Genomic DNA, 24,212 nt, shown 5'->3' with positions numbered 1-24,212 from the left:
ACAGTTGCATTCAAAACTGATGAGTTATTTGAGTTTTCTAGTTAATGTTTCAGGGCCAAAGTTGACCCTAGGTAGCTCAAACTACGGAAAGGGAAACTGCAGGGGAGGTCACTAGTGACACAATTACAGATCGAATGTGTCCCTCGATCACAAATTTAGTTAATTTATTACACTAAAAGGAGAGAGAGAGAGAAGATGCAGCACATATTCGGGGTATAAACAGCATTTGATTTCAATCTTTAATATTGAAATTTACTATCATATTCAAGTTTTGTCTTTCACTGTTTACATCTCAGAAGATATTCAAGTTGTGCCAACCACGAGGAAGCACTCTCAGCAACTGAACACACTTCATCCCCAAAGTCAGCCAAGCCCTGCAGTATCTTCCTTCGTAGTCTCTGTGTTACAGCATGTATAAATCAGTTAGTGCAACAGGGAGTAAATACCCTAGAGATGTGGGTTTGCCATCCCGATCCCTTCACACTCGATGATGTAAGTGTCTTTAGAGGCATCTTCTTCCTCTTCTGATTTCTTCACAGTAAATTTGGCCTGGAAGCAGAATATTAGAGTATAAGAACACAGGAAGAGGACGGAGGCACAGCCACAGAACTCGAAGTTAAGGAAAGAGAGTTCACATCAAATCCATTTGTTAAAGAAGGCACACACGAAAATCAAAGACTTGTGAAGAAATTCGGTAGTTTATTTTGTCTGAGGACCATGGTTCTTGTTCACTGTTGTCTGTCAGGACAGAGGAAGCAGGCTCCCCTCCACAGCCGTTGACTACAGAGACACGTGCAGCCGTGGCAAGTGTGCCTTCTGCGCCATCGACTGTTGTTGGCACCTTTTCTCCTCCCCTCTTTTTCTAAAACATGGGTCTGAATCATTTACCTGTCAGATATGACATTATTTGCTCTCACTAAATTTTTCCTGCCAATTTAATTCTCTAAATACATAATTCAAAGAAGCTAGTTCAGAAAGGGTAGGTGGGGCAGAGGGGTGGTGGTGACTAACATCCTCCATCATTGAGCTTAATGCTCTCGTTCTCACTTGTTAGCTGAAGCCAGCTTTGAAATATGTGATTTGTCTCTGGGCTCTGGAAGAATCATTTTAGGTAAATGTAGTTCCGTTTAACAAAACTGAATTTAAGTCAAAACAACCGAATGGTTTGAGATTCTGGCAAAGAATTCTTAAGTTTTAGGAGTCTCTAAACTGCAACTTGAAGCCATCACCCTGTGATGCTGGTCATCCTGACCAGCAGCGTTCACAAGCTTTCAGCTTCTGTTTATGTAACTGGGTGCTGTACAAGCAGGCATCTAAAAGTCACTGTGGAATGAGCAAACACGAACACAGAGCAAGGGAGCCAAACTCTTATGTGTGGCTGCATTTTTCAAATTACAAACATGAAACACAAGTAATAGGGAAATCACTTCAAGTTTATGCTTAACCACACTTACAAAGCCTAAAAGATCTAGTTGAAGTCCCATATTTTTACAGATGACCTAGTCACACAGAAGCACAGAAAAATAAAGCTACTTTGGCCCAAATTACCCAGTTAAAATACAACAAAGAGTCTGGGTGTGGTGGTGCACACCTTTAATCACAGCACTCAGGAGGCAGAGGCAGGTGGATCTTTGAGTCCAAGTCCAGCCCGGTCTACAGAGTGAGTTCCAGGACAGCAAGGCTACACAGAGAAACCCTGTCTCAAAAAAACCACACACATACACACACACACACACACACAGAGTGAGAGAGAGAGAGAGAGAAAGAGAGAGAGAGAGAGCGCGCACACGTGCCAGGTGTAAAGACCTGTAAGCCCAGCATGCAGAAAGTTGAGGAAGGAGAATTTTGAGTTTGAAGCCTAGACTATACTTAGTAAGACCTTTTTTCAAGAAAAACACCCCTAAACACACATGCGCGCGCACACACACATATAAAGTCACAAACACAAACACACAAAGTCACAAACACCCCAGTTCAGGGTACTGTCTGCTCAGTTATGTATACTTAAGTGTTAATATACAACATATTATAAAACTGAAGGCTACAAAGAATAAATAAAACTGATACCACCTAGTTAAGATCATCGATCTATGATGGAGAAGAGTAATAACCGTAATACAGCATGGGGCTGAAGAGATGGCTAAGCACTTAAGAGCTCTGGCTGTTCTTATAGAGGACCCAGATCCAATCCCAGCACCCACAGTTCCAGGAGATCAAACACTCCTTTCCGGCTTCCCGGGGAATCAGGCACAGACGTGGCACAGACATAACTGCAGGCAAACCACCCATAAATATAAAATAAAGGTAAATCTAAAAATACTAATACTAACAGGACGAAGCTCAGTGACAGATGCTTGCCCAACACACACAAATCATTGGTTTGGATTCCCAGGGCAATAAAACACAAAAAGCAAGAAACAAGGGAATCCAGGATATTATAAAATAGTCAATTCACTGCTGTCACCAGATACTATCTGCCTTCAATTCTCCCAAGCAGGCTTTTCTTGAAACCCATCTGTTTCTTACAACGGCAACACCAAAACTAGAGAAGTTGCGAAGAGCTGTAAAGAAGAAAATGCAGGGTGACGGGTTTTGTGCACCTCCCCAGCTGTGATACTTAATCTCCCTGGTTACACAGGGAGCCACACAGAGACGGATGCTGAGGGAGCTGAGAGCCCAGCATGCAGGGAGCCCACAGCAACATCAACCATGATTATTACTGGGTTTCCTGCTTATTAACCCGGTTAGTCGTTCTGACAGAACACTCACCTTTGCTAGTGAATTATTTTTGGTGACAGAGGGAGTGAAGAGGACATCTGACACAGGGTCTTGTTACATAGCACTGGCACTGGCCTTCAATTCTGACCCTCCTCCCAAGTGCTAGAATTCTAAGCATGCACCACCATGTCTGGCTCATGAAGAAGATTCTCTAGGGTGCGTGTTTTGTGCTCTTTCCTTTTTTTTATTCTTTTCTCTTTTTGTTGTTATTGTTATTATTTGCTGTTTGTTAGTTTGTTCATTTTGTTTTATTCTCATCTTTTTATTTGCTTATTTGTTTTCTTACGAAAGTTGTTGCGTTGGAAGCATGAGAAGGTGGGGAGGATCTGGGAGGAGATGAAAGAGGGAACTATAATCAGAATATTTTGTATGAAAATAACTATTTTCAATTAAAAATATTTTTAGAGAGTGCAATGCAGATCTTTTATAATCTTTTTATTGCTCTTGTTTTGAAAGAGTTACTATCTTTTGTGTATGTGTGTGTGTGTGTGTGTGTGTGTGTGTGTGTGTTTGAGACAGGGTTTCTCTGTAACTTTTAGAGCCCGCCCTGGAACTCTCAGAACAGGCTGGCCTTGATCGTACAGAGTTCTGCCCACCTCTGCCTCCCAAGTGCTGGTATTAAAGACGTGCGCCACCACTGCCCTAGGAAAGAGTCACTGTCTTATAGCCTAGGCTGGCCTGAAATGTGCCATGTAGACAGAGCTGACCTCTGACTTCCAAATGCTGGATTACAGGCATTCACTGCCATGCCTAACGTGACTTACTTTTATAATTTCAAAAAAGTCAGCAACCTCATAAAATCTGAGTTATAAATTTTACAGAAATATATTACAGAGAATATAGCGTGTGGGTGTGGTGGCTCCTGCTGTAACCCAGGACTCCAGAGGCTGAGGCCAGGGGGCCACAAGTACTGGTCTACCTAGGAAGTTCAAAGCCAGCCCAAAATACAGACTGGGACCTTGACTCAATAAAACTAAACTAAAATCATGCAAAAAATAAAAAGAAATCCTGAAATAAAAATATGCTATGGTACTGGATAAGGAAAAGAAGAAGCTGTGTGTATTCACAGTAAGACACAGTGAGAGGTAATTTGAAAAGGAAAAAAACACAACAATGGCTTTAGTAGCCAGAGAAAACACTGTAAATTCTCCATAAAGAAATTAACGTTGGTTCTACAGTGAAGTGAGGAGTCCTGAAGAAAAGGTGTGAACACGAGCTCACACAGGAGTCACAGCAGAATGTCTTCACTCATGGCTGCAGAACCACTGCACCTTCAAAAATGTCCTCAATGTGCTCAAAGCCCGGGCTGTGAGCAGGAGCTGCAGACCTCCAGCAGTCCACTCTCCATCTCAGTTACACAGGCGCTCACCATGGTTACACAGGCAGCCACAGAGACAGATGCTGAGGGAGCTCAGGGCCCACCATGCAGGGAGCCCACAGCAGCATCAGCCATGTTTCTGACAGGACACTCACCTTTGCTAGTTGTTCGGCAAAATGTATAGCAGTCTGTGTGTGGAGTGTGACTGGTCCTGTTTTTATTCTGGAAGTTCCATTGGCTAGTGCCATGAAAATAATCAGCTATTAAAAAAGAACAAAGAAGAAAAATCTCACAAATATGCTAAGAATTACAATTTCAAATTCTACAGCTAAGGAAAATGCTACTAGAAATCAAAATGGCTTTAAAAAGAAACTAACAGAATAATTTCCACGTTTCCAGGAGTTTTAGATGGTGACAAAGAGTGAGTGTCAGCCAGAGTCTGTGACTTGATACATGTTTAGCAAGACTGACTTTTAAAATTTTATGTTTCAGAATAAAATAGAGAGCTGGACATCGTTATACTTATTAGACCCAATATTTCTACAAGCTGGCATACATGATAAATCTTTCTACTCTTCTAAAATTACATTTTAAAAGGTAAATGGAGACTGTAGAATCCTGGGGATATGGACTTAGGCAAGAAGGAAATGACTGAATATAAGGAAAACTGTGCCAAGGAAACGGTCAAAAAATCCTGAGGAAACCTCCTCTTCTTTCTCCCTTCTCCTCTTTGTTCTGGGGATCAATCACAAGACTGCAGGCACGCCGGGCAGGATCTACCACCAGCCAGCCGAGAGCACACTCCTAACAGGAGACAGACTGGAGACTCGAGAGGAAGGTACGATAGATCGGAACACACAGACAGTGAGCCATAGAAACAGCTCTGCCCGGCCTGGGCGTGGACATCTGTGATCCCAATGCTCTGGAGGCTGAGGTAGGACGGGAATGTGAGGTTAGAGAGAGACCTTGTCTCATAAGAAGAGTAGAGGTACACACTCAAGAGCACTTCCCAGTGTGAGTCTGCTCCTGAGTTTGAGGAGGGGACATAACCTAGCCGAGGTATTAACAGGCCCAGGAAAACAACGAATGAGCACATAAAAAAGGTTTGCGCAGTGGCGGATGGGGGGGGTGTCACTATTCGATTGGTACTTAACATGAGACTGAAGGAAAGACAGGTAAGAAATCACGAGCCTCAAGCACTTTAAAAATGACAAGAAGACAGCAACTAACTAGCAAAATGGCTAGAAGGAGAAAGAGCACTCCAGAACTAAGCAAAGACACACCGAGAACAAGGCAAGTGTGCTAAAGCCAGGCTGAGAAAGGCAGGGATTGAAATTTCAGGAACATAAACTCTAAAGAAAACTTTTTCAATGATTGGAATAGGACTTTCTATAATTAAATAGCATGTGAAAAAGCTATACTTAAGCCAAGTATGGTGACACTTATCTGTAATCCCAGCACTCAAGAGGCAAAGTGCATACTGAGAATTCCAAATAAGCTTGGGCTAGAAAGCAAGATCCTGTCTCAAAATAAAAGAAAAACAAAACGTTCCAGTATAGACATACCTAGATTGGATATACCTTGCATTGAGACCAAGAAAAAGAGACAGAAGTGTCTGGATTTTGATGCCACAATTAAAGAAATTTGTATTCAACATATTATGCTCAAAGCTAGCAGGGAGGATGTTTTGATGCTCAAAGTGTTACTATCATTACCTGGTCTTGCAGATACTCGTCCACAGTGCCACCATGTCTAAGATTTGCTAGTAGCATTTCAGCAGCTTCAATTCCAACCTTGTCTGCATTCACACCTAAAACACCAGGTGTAATAATGAAGAAAATAACAAATTACTCCAAGTCATCAAGTTTAACTGAACTAAATAAGGCGATACACACTTGCAAGCCTTCACAGGATTGCTCCAGGGTCAAGGCCAGCCTGGGCTACAGAGTGAAATTCTACCCCAGAGTTTAAATGGTACATCCCAGTTGGCACTGAGGTAACTTTTTTAAGGCTCTGAGTGTTAATTAACCAATACACTTTTAAGGAAGCGTCTATGTTATCTAATCTTCTGAAACTTGAGAAATGCCAATGTGTCAATGAACAAGTGGATGAAACAAAGGTTGTTTGGTACCTGCTTAAAAATACTAATTATGGAATTATTGTGGATTGTAGGCTGGTTTTTCTTTGCATTATGTCTAAAAGCCACTTATAAGTGAGTACATATTTTTGTTTTTCTGGGTCTGGGTTACTTCACTCAATATGAAATTTTCTAGATTCATCCATTTGCCTGCAAATTTGAAGATGCCATTATTTTTTTCTGCCATGTAGTACTCCATTGTATAAATGTACCACACCTTCTTTATCCATTCTTTGGTTGAGGGGTATTGAGGTTGTTTCCAGGTTCTGGCAATGGCAAACAATTCTGCTATGTGCTGTGGTACAATGGTTTGTACTCTGTCAATTGTATTTTAATAAAATGCTGATTGGCCAGTAGCTAGACAGGAAGTATAGGCGAGACAACCAGGCAGGAAGTAGAGACAGAGTGACAAGAACAAGAGAATTCTGGGAAGAGGAAAGCTTGGTCTGCAGTTATGACCCAGGCACAGAAGAAGCAAGATGTGACTGCCTCGCTGAAAAAGGTACTGAGCCACATGACTAACATAGACAAAAATAATGGGCTAATATAAGTTATAAGAATTAGTTAATAAGAAGCCTGAGATTCTGGGCCAATCAGTTTATAACTAATATAGACCTCTGTGTGATTTTGGGGGGGGGGGCCTTAACAACGGCAGGAACCGGGCAGGACAGAAACCTCCAGACAACAGCTATGAACATAGTTGAGCACATGTCCTTGTGGTATGATTGAGCATCCTTTGGGTATATACTCAAAAGTGGCACTGCTGGGTCTTAAGGTAGGTTGTTTCCTAATTTTCTGAGAAATCTCCATACTTGTATCCAATGGGGCTGTACCAGTTTGCATTCCCACAAGTCATGAAGGAGTGTTCCCTTTACCCCACAACCTCTCCAGCATAAGTTGTCATCAGTGTTTTTGATCTTGGTCATTTTTACAGGTGTAAGATGGAATCTCAGAGTTGTTTTGATTTGCATTTCTCTGGTGGCTAAGGAAATTGAGCATTTCCTTAAGTGTCTTTCAGCCATTTTAGATTCATCTGTTGAGAATCCTGTTTAGATCTGTATCCCATTTTTTTTTTTTACTGAATTATTTGTTCTTTTGATGGCCAATTTCTTGAGTTCTTTGTATTTTGAAGATCATGCCTCTGTCTAATGTGTCTTAGTGAAGAACTTTTCCCATTCTGTGGGCTGCCATTTTGTCTTATTGACTGTTTCCTTTGCTTTACAGAAGCTTCTCAGTTTCAGGAGGGCCCATTTATTAATTGTTGCTCTCAGTGTCTGTGCTACTAGGGTTATATTTAGGAAGTGGTCTTCTTTGTCAATGCATTCAAGCATACTTCCCACTTTCTCTTCTATGAGAAAGTGGTTGGTTTTACATTGAGGTCTTTGATCCATTTGTACTTGAGTTTTGTGCATGGTGACAGATATGGGTCTATTTTCATTCTTCTATATGTTGATATCCTATTATGCCAGCACCATTTGTTGAATATGCTTTCTTTTTTCCATTTTATATTTTTTGCTTTTTTGTCAAAAATCAGGTGTTCTCATTAAAAGTGGCTTTTAGACATATAACAAAAAAAAAAAAAAACCAGCCTACAACTCACAATCCCAGAGATTTTGGACAACAAAGAGAACCCTAAGAGAGACTTACATAGATCTAATCTACAAGCGAAGTAGAAAAAGATAAGATCTCCTGAGTAAATTGGGAGCATGGGGACCATGGAAGAGGGTAGAAGAAGAAGGGGGATGAAGAGAGAGGAGCAGAGAAAAATATATAGCTCAATAAAAACAAATTTTAAAAAAGTGAACATTTTGAAAACAAATTCTTTGGGCTGCTGTTAAAAATGTGTTCTTCTCTACTGCTGTTCTTTGAAATGTTCTGTAGATGTCAGTCCAGCCCAATTATTTATATATAGTTGCTTCACTGCTTACTTTTGTTTTGATGACCTGTCTATCGGTAATAATCATGTATTGAAATCACCTGAAGTATTGTTGAGTTCTATCTATTATATCATATTTAGTAATGTTTGTTTCATAAAATTCTGTGACAAGAATATGTGTTTAGACCCTCTTGTTGGGTTTTTTACTTTATCAATATGTAATGACCTTCATTGTCACTTTCACTAATTAACTTTAAAATATATTTTGTGGAATATCAAAAAAATAGTAATTATGGAGCCAGTGAGATGGTTCAGTAGTAGAGGCTACTACTTGTGGGTTTTCAAGTTCCAAAACCCACATGGTGAAAATGGAGAACTGGCCCCTGAAAGACTCCTCGGGTCTCCGATGTGCTCCATGGTATGCACCACTTATGAACACTACTCAGGGCTGGCTAGGGATGTGGCTCGATGCATGTGTGAGGCCCTAGCTTACCCAGAATTGTGAAAAACAAGTACAAAACCAAAATAACAGATTGGAGAAGGATACATAGTCAAGAGCAGTGGATGCTCTTCCAGAGAACCCAGGTTTAATTCCCAGCACCCATATGATAGCTCACAATGGTAATTCTAATTCCAGGGGTTCCAACACCCTCTTCCGACCTCCCTGGGTATCAGACACGAAAGTGGTGCTCAGACATAGATGTAGGCAAAACATTCATACACATACACACATATATAAAATTATTTTCTAAAATAATTATAAGGCCAGTTTTTTTTGTTTTTGTTTTTGCAAGGAACTTTGCAATCATTTATTTCTTCCTTCTTGTGTTGCGGTAATACAGCCTTCCATAAAGACTAGGAAACAAAGGTGTAGAAAGGTATCTAAGGCCAGTTTATAACAAAGCTATAACCCAGAGCTATTCCTCAGCTTCCAATCTGAAACTCGTGATTTGCACAAGTTACAATTAGTCACAGAAAATCTCATCGGAATTGAAGGATTTTCAGTATCATCTAATAAAAGAACAGGTGACATTCTCAGAGCATTTAAAGTTTAGTCTTTCACTGTTGAGCCCAGAAGTTAGCGAGGCTTGAGTCTGAGGGCAGTGTGGGCTTCAGGGCAAGATATCACTGCACACAACACCAAGATCTGAACAGGTTCTAACTCATCATGAGCATGTCTCTGGCTCTTCTGGTTCCTATTTTCCTACACATTCTAAGTCTTTGGTACAAAGATGAATACAAAATAAGTCTATCAGAAGTAATAAAAGTCAAATTCTATATTCTTTAAAAGAAATCTGTGGCTCCAGATAAAAATTTCTTAAAAACTCAGAATAAGACAATTTTGTTTGTATTTTGTATCTTTACATTTACTGGATCATATATATAATCAAGTACACACACACACACACACACACCTGGAGAAAACTGTCAAGAAAAAAACTGAATCATCTTTGCAAGATTCCTCCTAAAAATGTCCACAGGAAAACCCTGAATATAAGACAACCAGACAAATGCAAACTATGAGGAATTCTGTTGAGAAAAATGTTCTGAACATTTCCAAATGTCAGTATCGTGAGAATTAAAAAGAGAATTCTGTACTAAAGACAAACTAAGCTGGGCACAGTGGCACATGCCCGCAATCCCAGCACTTGGAAAGCTACAGCAGGAGAATTGCCAGGCTGGGCTACACAGTGATTAACAGGCCAATGAGGGCTGACCTTGTCTGAAGAAAACCAAATAAAGCAATAAAGTAGAATAAAAGAGACAATAATCATGATACGTCAATACTACATGAACATAAATAAATAAATTCAACATTGTTCCTAGGCAATTTGCTTAAGTTAATGCGTGGGTATGTCTGTAACAAATTCCTCAGGTGTAAGGCTAGCACTGTGAATCTGGGGGTATTGAGAAATGCATGCTGCAGTTCATGACTGAGGCATGGCACCCACAATGAACGCTGAAACAGTTCAGAAATGTACGTAAGACGTAGCTGAATATTCACAACTGGTGCACCTAGGAGACTACTTGAGGTCTGACATTTTCTCAAAATATAAAGTTGGGAGAAACGAAGAATTTGCTAACTCTGATAGTTGGCGCTATCTTTAAAATACCACTCATCATTCTCAACAGTCTACCCTGAAGAGAGAAAGACTGTGTTGGTGACAGTGGGAATTACAGACCCCTCTCCTTCATTGTACCTCGTTTGCCAAGTGATGATCCAGCAAACAAGCAGCCGGTGGATGTCTCAGCAACAATGCTACATAGGAGGAAAAGAAGATAATCACCCACACAGTAATACTCCAACTTTCACATAAATGTAACACAAGAGGCTAGTTACTGTTAAACAGGCAAAATTAAATCTGGTCACCTCACTCAGTAGTGAAACTCCTCCCAGACAGTGGCGTTGGGCAAAGTCTCTGCAGATTCTAATGTACTCACATGTAAAGAAATCCGTCCCCCTCCCCTACACGTATTCTGTCATTAACTAAGTCGTTACCAGCACAGTGTTAGAAAGCACTCTATGGTCATCTGAAATGAAAAGGTCTTCATGCAGACTTGAGCTTTGTTCCAGGGTTTTATTACACAGTACTTGCAAAGACAGCAAGCGCTTACTTTAAACTTTGTGCTTTTCTGAATAAGGTGAGTTAAAATGTAAGTATCCACAAAACACTGTGCTTTACATTCAAAAACATCAATTAAAGAATTTTTGTAACTTAAAGACGACATTACCACACTAAGTATTTGTAAATTAGTTTCATACTTAAGGCATCTTTAAAAAACTGGGAATATTTCTGTTAGCATTAGTTTCAAAGATTACTTTCTGATTAGCTTAAATATTTAAATTCAGGGGGCTGGAGAGATAGTTCAGCGGCTAAGAAAACTGCTCTTGCAGAGGACCCAAGTTCAGTACCCAGCATCACATAGGGCAGCTCACAAGTGCTAAGAACTCAGTGTCCCCTTCTGTACTCCACAGATGCCTACATCCACATGCACATACCCACATGAAGGCACACATACATGTAACTAAAATATTAAATCTAAAAACAACAACAACAACAACAATTTAAGTTCACTATAATTGTCCCTCAGTATTCACGGGGAGTTCAGGATCTACACGATACTGAAATCCAAGGATGTCCTATTCCTTTATTTAAACGATATTGTTACAGCTTACACCTGTAATCCAGCACTTGGGAGGGGAGACACCAGGACTGCTGACCATCTGAGGACAGCCTGGACTACAAAGAGAGATCTGATTCAACAAACCAAATATCAGGCTGAGCATGTGGCACACACCTGTCCTCCCCAAAGGGAGGGAGGAGGATCATGAGTTTAAGGAGATCCTTCGACATACACAAAGTTCAAAGTCAGACTACACTACGTGAGCCCTTGTTTCAAAAAACAAAAGAGAACTGAGGTAACATTGGCATCAAACTTGTAGGCACATCTTCCCAAATACTGAATCATCTTTAGATTACTTAGACTCATACTGCAAAGTACACACTTTGTACAGTCATCACACTGTACTGTTTAAGGAATGACAAGGGGAAAAAATGCCTGTACACTTAGAACAGAAACTTGTTTTTCCCAAGTACTTTTATCTGGAGTTGCTTCAATTATGATCACGAGACCCACAGATAAACGTATACAAAGTACAAAATACCTCTTAGGAAACAAAATCACAATGTCTATTTTCTTGGTGTTTTGCTTACATTTGCTTTAAGGCAGTAGCTTGATAAAGCGCCCAGGCTGCCTTCAAACACGCTGTGCGGCCTAGGTCTAAGGCTGCCCTCAAACTTGTGACTCTCAGCCCCTGTCTTGTGAGTTTGGGAAGTACAGCCAAGCTTCAGTCAAATAACCACACTAATTCACTAAACTGTCGTTTTCGGTAGAAATACCCTTACAAATACATTGTAGAACCATAAACTGAGCAACGGTCCTCCAACTCTTTGATGGGTAATGACGTCAGGAAATGTCTAAGTCCATGATCTCACATGATTCCACTCCCATTGCCAAAGGCTTGGTCCCTGGGCTCCTGCAGAGGCTGGATGTTGACATAGAGATCCCTGATCTCCTTTCTGATGCAGCGCACGGCTGCCGCCGCCATGTCTTTTGCTACCTATTTTGGAAAATCAGAAAAGGAAAATGAATTCATCACTGGTTATTTGGACAATTTGTTTTTAAACTTTTTTTTTTCTCTCTTGGTTTGTTTTTTGAGATAGGGTGTGACTGTGTTGTGTAGCTCTGGCTGTCACAATTGTCTTCAATCCTACAAAATTATAGTCAGCTTTTCCATGCACGATTTAAAAACTTCCAGAGAGAGGTCTGACTTAAGAAAAATGTAAAAGAAAAGACATCCAAATTAAGTTCTGGAACTGGAGTGATGGTTCAGCAGTTAAGAGCTGTTCTGCAGAAGCTATGAGTTCAGTTCTCAGCACCCACACGGTTGCTATCAACCAAACCTTAACTCCAGTTTCAGAGGATTTCACATCCTCTTCTGATCTCTGCAGGCACACGGCACACACGCGGTACACATTCACACATGAAGAAAAAACTCATACACATAAGAATAAAATAAATTAGGGGCTGGAACAATGTCTCAGCAGTTAAGAACACTGTCTGTTCTTCAGAAGGACCCACTTTTGATACCAAGCACCCACAAGCAACTTACCACCATCTGTCAATCCAGCCCCAAAGGGATCCAATGCCCTGTTCTGGCCTCATAAGGCACTGCATATACATGAAACATATATAACATGCAAAATACTCACACACAAAAATAATAAAAGTTCAAAAGTTGGGCAGTGGTGGACGCCTTTAATCCCAGAACTTGGGAAGCAGAGGCAGGGGATCTCTGTGAGTTTGAGGCTAGTTTAGTGTACAGAGTGAGATCCAGGACAGCCAGGACTATACAACACAGTGAAACCCTATTTTGAAAAACCAAACAAACAAATTACAACACACACATACACAAAACAACAACAAATCTTAAAAACAAAAAACTATAGCACAAATTCTAATTGGTCTTAATAGTGTGTGCCACCACTGCCTGGCCTCTATTGCTTAGTTCTGCACTCTGAATTTCAGGCAAGTTTTATTTGTTATAGCATAAAAAAATATCACCACAAAAAATAAAACAAAACAAAAAAAATTCTGCCAGGCAGGATGGGGCACACCTTTAATAACACTATTTGAAAGACAGAAACAAGTAGAACTCTCTAAGTTTGAGCAAGCCTGATGTTCATGGTGAGTTCCAAGCCAGTCAGAGTTACATGGTGAACCCTATCTGAAACAAAACAGAACAAACAAAATAAATATGTTTTTTGGGCCACCTTGGTTGAGACGGCTCAGTGGGTAAAGGCACCTGCTGCCGAGCCTGTGACATGAGTCTGAGCTCCAGGGATCACGTGGGGAGGGAGTGAAATGGCTCCCGCAGGCTGGCCTGTCTCCACAAACACACCGTGGCATGCACTACCACCCTACTTCCACACGTGTGCCATGGAATGCAGCCCAATCCCTACCCACACAAAAGAAATAAAAATAATTAAAAATAAAACTTCTCAGGGTGGGCATGTAGCTCAGGGGGTAGTGTGTTGCCCAGCTCACATGAATCTTGGGATTTCCTGGGCCTGTAAGTTCAAGGCCATCATCAGCTACATCAGAACTACATGAGTTCCCGTTTTGAAAAAACAAACTAACAACATTTTAGAGGTAGAGACAGGAAGAGTGCTGAAAGTTCAAGACCATCTGGTCTACCCACTAAGTTCCAGGAAGCCTGGGCTATTCAAAAGATCCTACTTTAAACAAGAACAAAAACCTCAGAAGAAAAAAAAAATCAAGCAAAACCTCAAAGTGTCTGAGACTCTTATTTTGAAAGAAACAAAGAGTATTCTCAAAAACTTGAATGTTGTAGCACTATCAAGGTGTTCACACACTTCTAAGAGCACTAAGACAACTTACTTTTAGTGGCAAAACTCCAGCAACAAAAGCTCTCCCATAAATCTTGGTCACAGAGCCACGATCAGTCAGATTTATCGGGTCCAACTGTTTAACTGGTGACATTCGGACAACCACTTCACCGCCCCCTTTTGGGTAATAGCCCCTAGGAAAAGTAGAACAAATACCTCTCCATAACTGAGTTCATGGCCAAGTAGAGCCTGACAACACAGTGCAGCCACAGGAACGATACCAAAAGATGCGTAAGTTGTGGAAATACATGAAAAGGCCTGACTCCTATGCAGTCTCGGGTGTCCACTCCGTAGTCTGAAGATACACACGACTAGTGCCTTAGCATGTGAACACAAGGACAAAGAGAAATCATCGTCCCAGCGACGTGAGACTATTTCAGGGGCTCAACGGGTACAGGGCAGTGACGACCACTGAAGACAGCTCAGAACATTTCCTCATTATTCAAAGTGCTGTTTGAGAGCACACGCTCTGTGACACCGGCTCTACTGGTTTGTTTTCCAGGCTTAAAACCTGGCATATGACAGGCACTCAGATTAATATCTGATCAATACATAACCACTCAACACTAACAAAATTTTACCTCAGTTCTATTCATTTATTGCAGATGCTGAGAACTGCTATGCTCCAAGTAGATAGGAGATGACATAGTTTACAATCTACTAAGATTATAAGTATGGCTGCAAAGAGGTACCAACCGATGAAGAATAAGTGTGAATGCATCCAAAGACGGTTCAAATAGAAATTTTCTATTTTTAAATAAGATTTCTAGCTGAGTGTGGTGGCACATGCCTTTAATCCCAACACTCAGGAGGCAAAGGCAGGTGGATCTCTGTGAGTTGGAGGCCAGCCTGGTCTCAGCCAAAGATACACAGAGAAACACTGTCTCGAAAAAAAAAAAAAAACAAATAAAGATCTCTAATTTTTAAGTAAGCAGGGGATATAAATAACATGAATGTAAAGAGGCAAAGTGGTTTAAGACAGCAGGCAACCCACCGAGTTAGTCTGCGACAACTTGAAAGTAGGAAGGAGGGTGAAACTAGAGAGGAAAACTGGGGCGAGACCATAAAGCATTAAGCTCCAGGCTTGTTCACTTCACTCTTGTTACTGCAGAGCAGAGGACAGCCTCACAGAGACATCCCTAAAGGCCGGGCTTTCTTAGGATGACAGCTCTGACTACATAGGGGAGCAGCCTCTTCATGACTCCAGAGTGCCCAGTGCAGGTGTCCACACAGGGACTCCTCTGCCTCTTCAGGGGCACGGATAACACGCATGGATAACACAGGAGCGAATAACACACGTATGGATAACACCAGTGTGGATGGTACAGTCATGGATAACATAGGAGTGAAAAACACAGGTGTGGGTAGCATAGCGTGGCTAACACCGGTGTGGATAACACCAGTGTGGATAATACAGGCATGGACAGCAATAGCTAAGGAAATCTCCTCCGTGTAGAAATTCCCATGAAACTCTTTCTCTCAGTGAACAAACGAACACTGCGGGTATCTGATAAGGTCCCGTAGCTCTACAGTTTACCTTTAAGCCACAAAGTACAATTGCTTTCTGTAAGAAATTTATCATGAAGCTGGGCGCTGGTGGTGTACACTTTTAATCCCAGCACTCAGAAAGCAAAGGCAAGAGGATCTCTGTGAGTTTGAGGCTAGCCTAGTCTACAGAGTGAGTTTCTGGACAGCCAGAACTGTTAAACAGAGAAACCCTGTCTCAGAAGAAAAAGGAAAAAAAAAAATTTATCATGAAATACAACACACTAACAGTATCAGAGTAATAGTTCTCTAAACGTAACTTTCCCACTAATTTCGGAACTTGTAATAGATGAAAAAGATTAAGGGCCGAGGATAGAACTCACTGACAGGGCACTGGCCTGACACGCACAAGCCCTGTGTTGGATCCCCAGCACTGCTGCCGAAGGATGGGGTGGGACACTAAGGACTGAGTAACTCACCTCATTTTAACGTCACAATTAAACTTGAAACCGAATTTCTCAACGATTGGCTTGAAAACCTGAAAAAGTCAATTGTTACTTTAGCCACTGGTGTGCAGAGATTCACCAAGTTCAATTACTAAATAAAAAAGCCATGCAGTAAGCTGGTCAGTAGGTGCTACAGACACAGAGGGACAATTCTACTGCACGCACGAGAACTCCAGTGCACAGTTGTGCATTGAGCAGGACTGCGCAAGTCTACCTAAGGGCAGCTCCACACACTTGACCAGCCCTCCTGGTGGTAACAACAGTGCGCATAAAGGGACACAAGAGGGCACTGGTGAGCAGCCCTCCACTATACACTGCTTCTCAATACGCTGAATCTTTATCAGCATATTTACCCTCCATTTTTCTCATTTCATATTAGAAACATTTTTTCATAACATCCTAAGTTCTTCCCAAGCAATATTTAAATAACATAACAGTTGAGTAAAATTTATCAAACCATCCTCTAAAGCAGTGAATCTCAACCTTCCTAATACTGCACCCCTTTACTACAATTCCTTATTGTGTGGTGACCCTCAACCATAAGATTGCTACTTCATATCCATGTTTGCTACTGTTGTGAATTTTAATGTAACCATTTGATATGCAGGATATCTGATATTTGACCCCTCCCAAAGGGGTTGCAGCAACCCACAGGTTGAGAACCGCTGCTCTAAGCGTATCTTGCTTTGGATGCTATACAACGATAATCATAGTTTATACAAGGCTATACTCAAGGACCTTAACAGTCACCTTCCACAGTGGCTTACACTGAGCAGTTTCCTCTATGTGAATTACTAGGTAAAGAGGAAGTGACTTTCATTACACATCTCAGCACACCAAAAAGACGATGCCATCCATCAGAACGGCAGCGCTTCACACAAAGACGGTAATTAAGCCTGAAGCCCAGGAAAACACATGCAATCTACTTGAGAGTCGGGCTCCTTTCTCTAGGTCACCTCCATGTGTGTAGGAGGTATGGATGGCACTACATTTCTGTTTTGCTGTTTTCAAAGACAGGAGTGGTGATGCAGCCCAGGGCAGAGCACTTGCCTAACATGTGTAAAGCCCTGGGTCCCCCCCCCCACACACACACACGAACACTTCAAACCCTCAGATGGGGGAGTGGGGTAAGGGGGACTTGAACACAGAAGCCACCTAATGCTCAATGGCATGAAGAAGGAGCTTTTACAGGTAACAAAGAGGATAGACAGGGCTGAAACATATTTTGGCAGTGTCTGCACATCTTAGTAGTGAATTTGTTCGAAACTGCCAAAACATGGAAGCAACTCAAGGGGCCTTCAACTCATGAGCAGATAAACAAACTGGTTCGTACACAGAATAAAACCACTTGGCCTTTACTTCAGTTAACACTATGAGTCTCAGATTTATCATGTATATTTGGCTAGCATGCATGAAGTCATTTTCCAGCATAAACTGGCCATGGTGGGAACATGGTGGGGCTTGCAACTCTAGCCCTGCAGGTGTAGCAGAGCATTGGATACACAGCAGTTTAAGGTCAACTTGATATATAGTGATCCTGTTTGAAAAGAGGGGAAAAGCCCTAATTCTAACGATACTTAGACGGCACTGTGAAAAACGTAAAACTAAAAGGAAATGGAAAAGTGGTTGCCAGGAGTTGGGGACAGGACTCGCTACCTATAAAGGATACATATTTTTCTTTTTCAAATAAAACTATTCCACATCTTAGTTATGAAAATTGGTTCACATGTATCTATATGTACAAAATTCCTAAAACTACATTTAAAGGAACAAATTTAACTGTAAAGAATTATGCCACAATAAACCTTGAGAAAAAATTAACACAGATTGAATATCCTCACCTGAAAATGCTCATACCCAGAAGGGCTTGGAGCTTCTGACTTTCTCAGATTCTGTAGCATTTGCACATACACAATGATGGGATGCACACATGAAACTCACGTTTTACACGTGTGATACACAGACTCTGAAGGAATGAGTGAATGTCACCAGCACCTGGGCTGTGATCACTCCCATCACATGAACTTGTGCCCCAGGGGATGGGACCATGCACCACGCACTGGGGGGGCGGTTGGCTCTGGCCTTCCGCCTTGGTTCTGGGGTGAACTCGGGTCATCAGGCTTTCATAGCCAGTGCTGTTACCCAGTAAGCATCTCACCGGCTCAAATTCTGGCACACTTGGTATTTAAGTGCTACACTCAACCTGTGCCACTTTTCCCCCATAAGCATGCCAATACTAAAATAAAAACTGGTGATTTATATAATAACCGATACAATTTATATAATTATACATTTAGGTCCTTAAAGATTCAGTATGAATACTATCTTAATTTATAAAGCAAACCCTAAAGTGAACCTTAATCTGTCCCCTCTCCTGCAACAGAATTAGAAAACATGCCTGAAGAGGAATGTCCATGAAGACATTGCAGACATATTTAAGGAGAGAGTATGAGGCCGCCCCTTACCATCATGGTGTAATCGATCTGTGGGGCCATCTCAGCATTAGTTCCGCCTTTCAAACGAAGTTCCGATGGAGAGGCAGCAAACAGAACACAAGGCATTGAAACCTGCATCAAGAGGCACACACTCCTAAGGAAAAGGCAGAACACGCTTAACTGTACTGTCTCTTGATCTCTGGACAGCTGTTTGTTACTGCATACCAGTGGGACTTGTGGCTCAGACAATGAGGAAGTCAGAGCACTCCAGTGTCTAAAGGGTAGAATCCTGAATCTCAGGGAAATATTTCCAAGTAGAAAGATGATAAATAAACTGGGTCAAGGTAATAAATCAATAATAAAAGGTTTCAGCCTCTTGATTTTGAGGCTGTGGTTGAGTACCCAGCACCACCAAAAATATTAGAAAAAAAATGTGGCTGGCGAGTGTTGGGGCACACCTTTAATCCCAGTACCTGGGAGACAGAGGCAGGAGGATCTCTGTGAGTTCAAAGTCAGCCTGGTCTACAGAGCTAGTTCCAGGACAGCCAGAGCTATGCAGAGAAATCCTACCTTGAGAAACCAAAATGAATAAATGTAAGTAAATGAAAATAAAAATACAGATTTAAGTTTGAATGCAAAGTTAAACACATTACCTATGTTACTGGCTAAGGTCTATTACTTCATGTTATCATTATTAGTAATAAGTCAACAAAGAATAAAAGCTTCAAACCTTTTTCTAAAAGTATTCTTGCGAGCAGTTTAGGAAGATGCATTCAGAACAGCCAAGACTAGAAATAGCTTAACCTGCTTACACCTGGGTTGTCACCATGCATAAGACACTGATCAAATACCAAGTCACAGCATGTTCCTACCATCAGAGCTCATGTGGCAGGATGGCCTTTTCCAAGACTGGAAACAGAATGTTTCACAGAGTTTTCTCTTTACAGTCAACACGAATGTAAAGTGTTTTTTAAAAATGAAGTATTAGGTCTGATTCTTTTTAAATGAATGGTTACTGCTCTTCTTCAAAATGAAAATTATCGCAGTCCTAATAGATTGCAGTTTTAAAGGGAATTAGATAGAGCATCTGCAGTCAAAACAAACTCTTTAACATCATACAACAAAGAAACAAGTACACTAAACACAAAGTCTATTTCTGGGCCCTGACAGCTTCTCAAAGAGACCCTGCTGTCAATCTGTCCTCAGCGTTAATAACACTTCTAATGAATCTTACTCTAAAGGACATATTAAAGCCTCTACTACTGATAAGCAGTTTCGTCAATTCTCTAAACAATCATTAGCAAGTAATGTATGTAGCATTGGAAAAGAAAATACAGGCAATGCAATATATTCTCCTAAAAAGAGGAGTCTAGGAGCAAACAGCAAAGAGATATTCAGCTTACTTACAAACAGAAGTTTGTAACTGCTGAGTCCACTACTCATTTTCTCCTAAGCAACCCAACATTTAAAGTGTTTATGTTCTGCTAGACAAAATTAGATTCTGAAAACAGTAGCGGAAACCTCACTTTTAGAAGAGTAAGGAACCACAGAACCAGACACAGACAAATGGTGTAGGAGTTCCTTCTGTTTGTGTGTTGCTTTCATTGGTTGATGAATAAAGAAACTGCCTTGGCCTAGCTGATAGGGCAGGACTTAGCTAGGCAGAGAAGATAGAACTGAATGCTGGGAGGAAGAAAGCAGAGGAAAGACACCAGAGTCAGACATGCTGAATCTTTCCCGGTAAGCCACTGCCACATGGCAATATACAGATTAATAGAAATGGGTTAAATCAAGATGTGAGAGTTAGCCAATAAGAGGCTAGAGATAATGGGCCAAGCAGTAATTTAATTAATACAGTTCCTGTGTGGTTATTTCAGGGCTAAGCAAGCCAGGTGGCCGGGATGAACAAGCAGGCCCTCTCCCTTGTAACAGACAAAACTCACAGTACTACAACCACGACAAGGGATAAAATAAATTAAGTGTGGTCAAAAGTAAAATGGGCTTTCCTGCTAGGACTCTACTGCTGTTAATCTCTTTTGTGGAACTAGACTATCAAGTTTAAACTTAATTCTCTCACTTGCTATTACATTAGGAGACAAGGCATGGAGAAATGACTTAGCCAGTAAAGGCACATGCCACAAGCCTAACGACCTGAGTTCAATTCCTGTGTCTAAGATGGTAGAAAGACAGAACTGATTTCCACAGATTGCCCCCTGACCTCCACACACACTCTGCAGTGTTCACGCACAGATGAGCATATTCACACATAAACACATTACAAATAGATGAAATTTTTAAAAATTAGGAAGTAAAAGACTTAAATACTAATGCCAATTCTTACCCTAACTCCAAGACCATGGGTAAATCACTTAATACCAGTGGGCTCTGACTTCCTAATCCATAACATGGAAGGTGTGGAATAAATGCTTTCTCTTACGCTTCAAATTCTATGACTTTGAATTAAATTTTAGTTAATTTTGAGGGAGCTAACTGTGACTTTTTTTTCCTTGTTTGTACAGAATAGTCAATAACATGCTAATGATCAGGCACCAGAAATTCTTTCCTTGCCTTAGGAAAGTTCTCTCTTAACTGATCTCATTTTAGGCCCAATCACAGGCCTCTCAGCACAAAAGTCTACTTATACCATAGCTCAGATCTCATGTGCTACTAAACTTCTTCCTAAAATAATAATAATTCATTTGAAAAGTCATTTGAACTGACAGAAAGTTTATAGTTATCATGTCTTACTCTGTCAAATTCTTAATAACAGAAAACTATAGCTAAAAACAGAAAGCTACTTGAAAACGCTCTCAGGGCTGGGTGTGAACCTCGGGGCAGAGCACATGCCCAGCACGGCTCCACAGGGCTCCCAGAAGCCATGCAAACCCTGGCTCCTCTCCACATCCTGTCAGTGTCGCTCCGCTGTCACTGGGGGACGACATGGGGGATGTTTAGAAATCTGTTAAGACATCTGTCTCCCAAAAGGCTGCGCGGTTTGACCTGGGGCTTTGCTATTCTTGTTTTGTTTGCTTTCTGGTAGTGGGAATTGAACCCAAATCCTTTTACAGACTAATCAAGCACTCCACCACTGAACCAGGCCCCCGGCTCCACTTTCCAAGGGGAAAATGGGTAGTCAGGATATCTAGAATTTTTAAGACTTAAGCATTTTGCCCCTCCTGAAGTGCTAGAGACTGAACCCAGGATCTTGGACATGTAAGGCGAGCCTCCAAAACTTCCTAGAGTCACAGAGATGTTTAGTAAGACAGTAAGGGGAAACCAGGCACCTGGGAGGGTGAAACCGGAGAATCATGAGTTCAACATCAGTGTGGATGGCACAGAAGACCTTGTCGCAAAAAAGGAAAAAAAATCTGAAGATGGCAACAGCTACAACTGCCAGGTGTGGGGGCACAAGTTTTTAATCCCAGCACCCAGGAGGCAGAGGCAGGTAGATCTCTGAGTCCGAGGCCAGCCAGGTCTACAGGATCTTCAGAGTGAGTTGCAGGACAGCCAGTTACACAGAGAAACCCTGCCTCAATAAAAAAATTAAATAAATAGATGGATGGATGGATGGATGGATGAATGCTATAATTCAACAAGTACAGAGTGAGTTACAGGACAGCGGGCCATATAGAGAAACCCTGTCCCAATAAATAAGTAAATAGATGGATGGATGGATGGATGGATGAATGATAAATGAATAAATGCTATAACTCAACAAGTACCAAGTTACAGGACAGTCAGGGCCACGCAGAGAAACCCTGTCTCAATGAATGAATGAATGAATGAATGAATGAATGCTACAGCTCAATGAGCAGGCACCCAAAGATTCACATCTTTGAAAGGCCTATTATTTACATTTTAAGGGGGAGAAAACTGGATCTCTAAAGTGTTAAAGAGCATCCCCCAGGACGCATCAGAACCCGCATCGGAACTGAAGCCAGGATGGAGCATTAGGTGCGACATACCCTGCTGTCTTCGTATCCGCCGTGTGGACTCCACCTCTGATCTTCTCCGGTGTGAAGGTTATCTCTGTTGAGCCGATTTCTGCCCCCTCCAAGTGCCCATCACACAAATCGCGAACCATTTCCAGTCCAGATAAATGCTGAGGCCTTCAGGTCATAATACTGCATCAAAACGTGTGCAATCAGACTGCCTCTAATACCCCACTCTACGGAACCGCTACAAAAGCAATGGCCAGAAAGCAAGTGCCGTGTTTTCAATGGCAGAGCTTCAACTGGGGTTTTTTTAACGCACTTAGATTCACTGCTTCTAGGCAACTTCTTAAAGGTTTCAAGACTGGTTATTTAGGCTACAAACACACACTGAGGAACTGTTACAAATTCCAAGTGTGCACAAAAGGAAAAATAGAACTACCTACCTGCTACCAGCCGTGCTTGCCTTCTACTAAATAACTAACCCATGACACCTCTCATCCCCTAAATTCTATGTTGAGGCCTCAGCCCACACAAAATAGGATTGTTTAAATAAGACCCTTTAAAGCTACAATTAAATTAAAGACAAGCTATGCACCCTCACTATTGTGTGCGCTAACAATCTGACTGCTATTCTTATAAAAAGAGATGGATTGATTGGGGAATAGGGATGTGGCTCGGTGGAGGTGCATAGGATGGAGGAAGCGTTAGGTTTCATCCCCAGAACTATATAAACTGGGCATGGTGGCACACTGTTGTAATTCTAGCATTTGAGAAGTGGAGGCAGAAGAATCAAAAGTTCAAGGTTATTATTCCCATCTAGGGAGTTCGGGATTACCCTGGGCTAGATGAGAGAGAACCTAAGGGAAACACAAGTGACAAACTACCGTGTTTCAATGCGTCCCAAGGACAACTCGCAGTCCTTCTTAGGGACGGGAAAGACGGGCGAGGCTGCACTCTGGACGCTGCCCCGGGTATCCTCTGCCCCACAATCCGGGCTCCGATCCCGGTCTCCCAGCCCGGGGACCTAGACTCAGGGGCCCGAGTCCCCACGCGCCCGCAGTACCTGAGGCCCGGTGTGCTGCGGCCCGCACGGATCTTCTGCACGCGCAAAGGGAGGCCCAGGAGGCAGCTCAGGGCGGTGGAGACCCTGAGGATCTGGCCGCCCTGCAGAGCACAGGGAACAAGAGACATTGAATGGAGGTCCCCACCGCCACGCCTCGCCCTGGCCCCACACAGCCCCGCACTTACCCCTTCCATGATCCCGCCGTCCACCTCCACCCGCTGCCCCTCCATCGCTGGCGCGCGTGAGCCCTGCCCGCAGCGACCACGCCCCGGCTGCCACCAGGAAAGGACCAGGCACCGGCAAACCCGCAGCCCCGACACTGCGCTTCCGGTCCGAGCTTGCCGGAAGGAGAAAGAATCAGTGCCTCTGGGGAAAGCCTCCCTGCGGGAACGAATCCCGTTGTGAACCTGGCCCGCCGTCTGTACGCATGCGCGCTGCCCGGCGCTCCAAAGAGGCTGCGCAGAGAGTTGTAGGCCTATGTTCCCAAACTCGGGGAGCTGGGCTGACCACAAGGGGGTGACACAACCAAACCTTCAGGTTCCAGAAGACCTTTCCCTAACAGGTACTTTCTTCAGTTGTCCCTCAGGCTGGTGTTTTAACATTCCCCACAATCGTGTGTTGCTCTGCTTTCCCCAGCACCCTTGGGTACCTGAAAGACTTAGGAAATGAGTCTGAATCACCTGAATTGTGGGATGTAAACATCACTA

The 24,212-nt window shown here is 42.2% G+C and overlaps 1 protein-coding gene and 1 long non-coding RNA gene across 3 annotated transcripts; one reads left to right on the top strand and one right to left on the bottom strand.

Annotated features, from left to right (window-relative positions):
• Positions 1-207: 207 nt before the first annotated feature.
• Positions 208-23,877, bottom strand: Rtca (RNA 3'-terminal phosphate cyclase). Of its 2 annotated transcripts, XM_048456875.3 has the most exons (11): positions 23,691-23,877; positions 23,506-23,606; positions 22,473-22,616; positions 18,538-18,661; positions 16,046-16,104; positions 14,074-14,215; positions 12,108-12,232; positions 10,311-10,369; positions 5,812-5,906; positions 4,252-4,356; positions 208-549 (listed from the first exon to the last, which is right to left on the bottom strand). In XM_048456875.3, the coding sequence occupies exons 1-11, from the start codon at positions 23,733-23,735 to the stop codon at positions 448-450; spliced, it is 1,101 nt and encodes a 366-aa protein (XP_048312832.2). In that variant the 5' UTR covers positions 23,736-23,877; the 3' UTR covers positions 208-447. The 2 variants fall into 2 exon arrangements, with proteins under 2 accessions (XP_048312832.2, XP_085533913.1); XM_085677787.2 differs by lacking the exon at positions 23,691-23,877 and having other exon boundaries at positions 22,473-22,631.
• LOC125414735 (uncharacterized) lies at positions 20,193-23,042 on the top strand. Its single transcript, XR_007236356.2, has 2 exons — positions 20,193-20,247; positions 22,371-23,042. It is a non-coding gene; the product is annotated as an uncharacterized LOC125414735 (long non-coding RNA).
• Positions 23,878-24,212: the final 335 nt, after the last annotated feature.

The sequence above is a fragment of the Myodes glareolus genome, chromosome 17 (assembly GCF_982192425.1).
Source record: "Myodes glareolus chromosome 17, mMyoGla1.1, whole genome shotgun sequence".
NCBI lineage: Eukaryota > Metazoa > Chordata > Mammalia > Rodentia > Cricetidae > Myodes > Myodes glareolus.
This window is presented reverse-complemented; position numbering and strand designations above follow the sequence as displayed.

Excerpts from the sequence above, each read along its gene's own strand:
- Rtca (XM_048456875.3), bottom strand. The coding sequence starts at position 23,735 with ATGGAGGGGCAGCGGGTGGAGGTGGACGGCGGGATCATGGAAGGG. Across the intron at positions 16,105-18,537 it reads AGATCGATTACACCATGATG|GTTTTCAAGCCAATCGTTGA; the intron begins GTAAGGGGCGGC and ends TGACTTTTTCAG. Across the intron at positions 14,216-16,045 it reads AATTGTGACGTTAAAATGAG|GGGCTATTACCCAAAAGGGG; the intron begins GTGAGTTACTCA and ends TACTTTTCCTAG.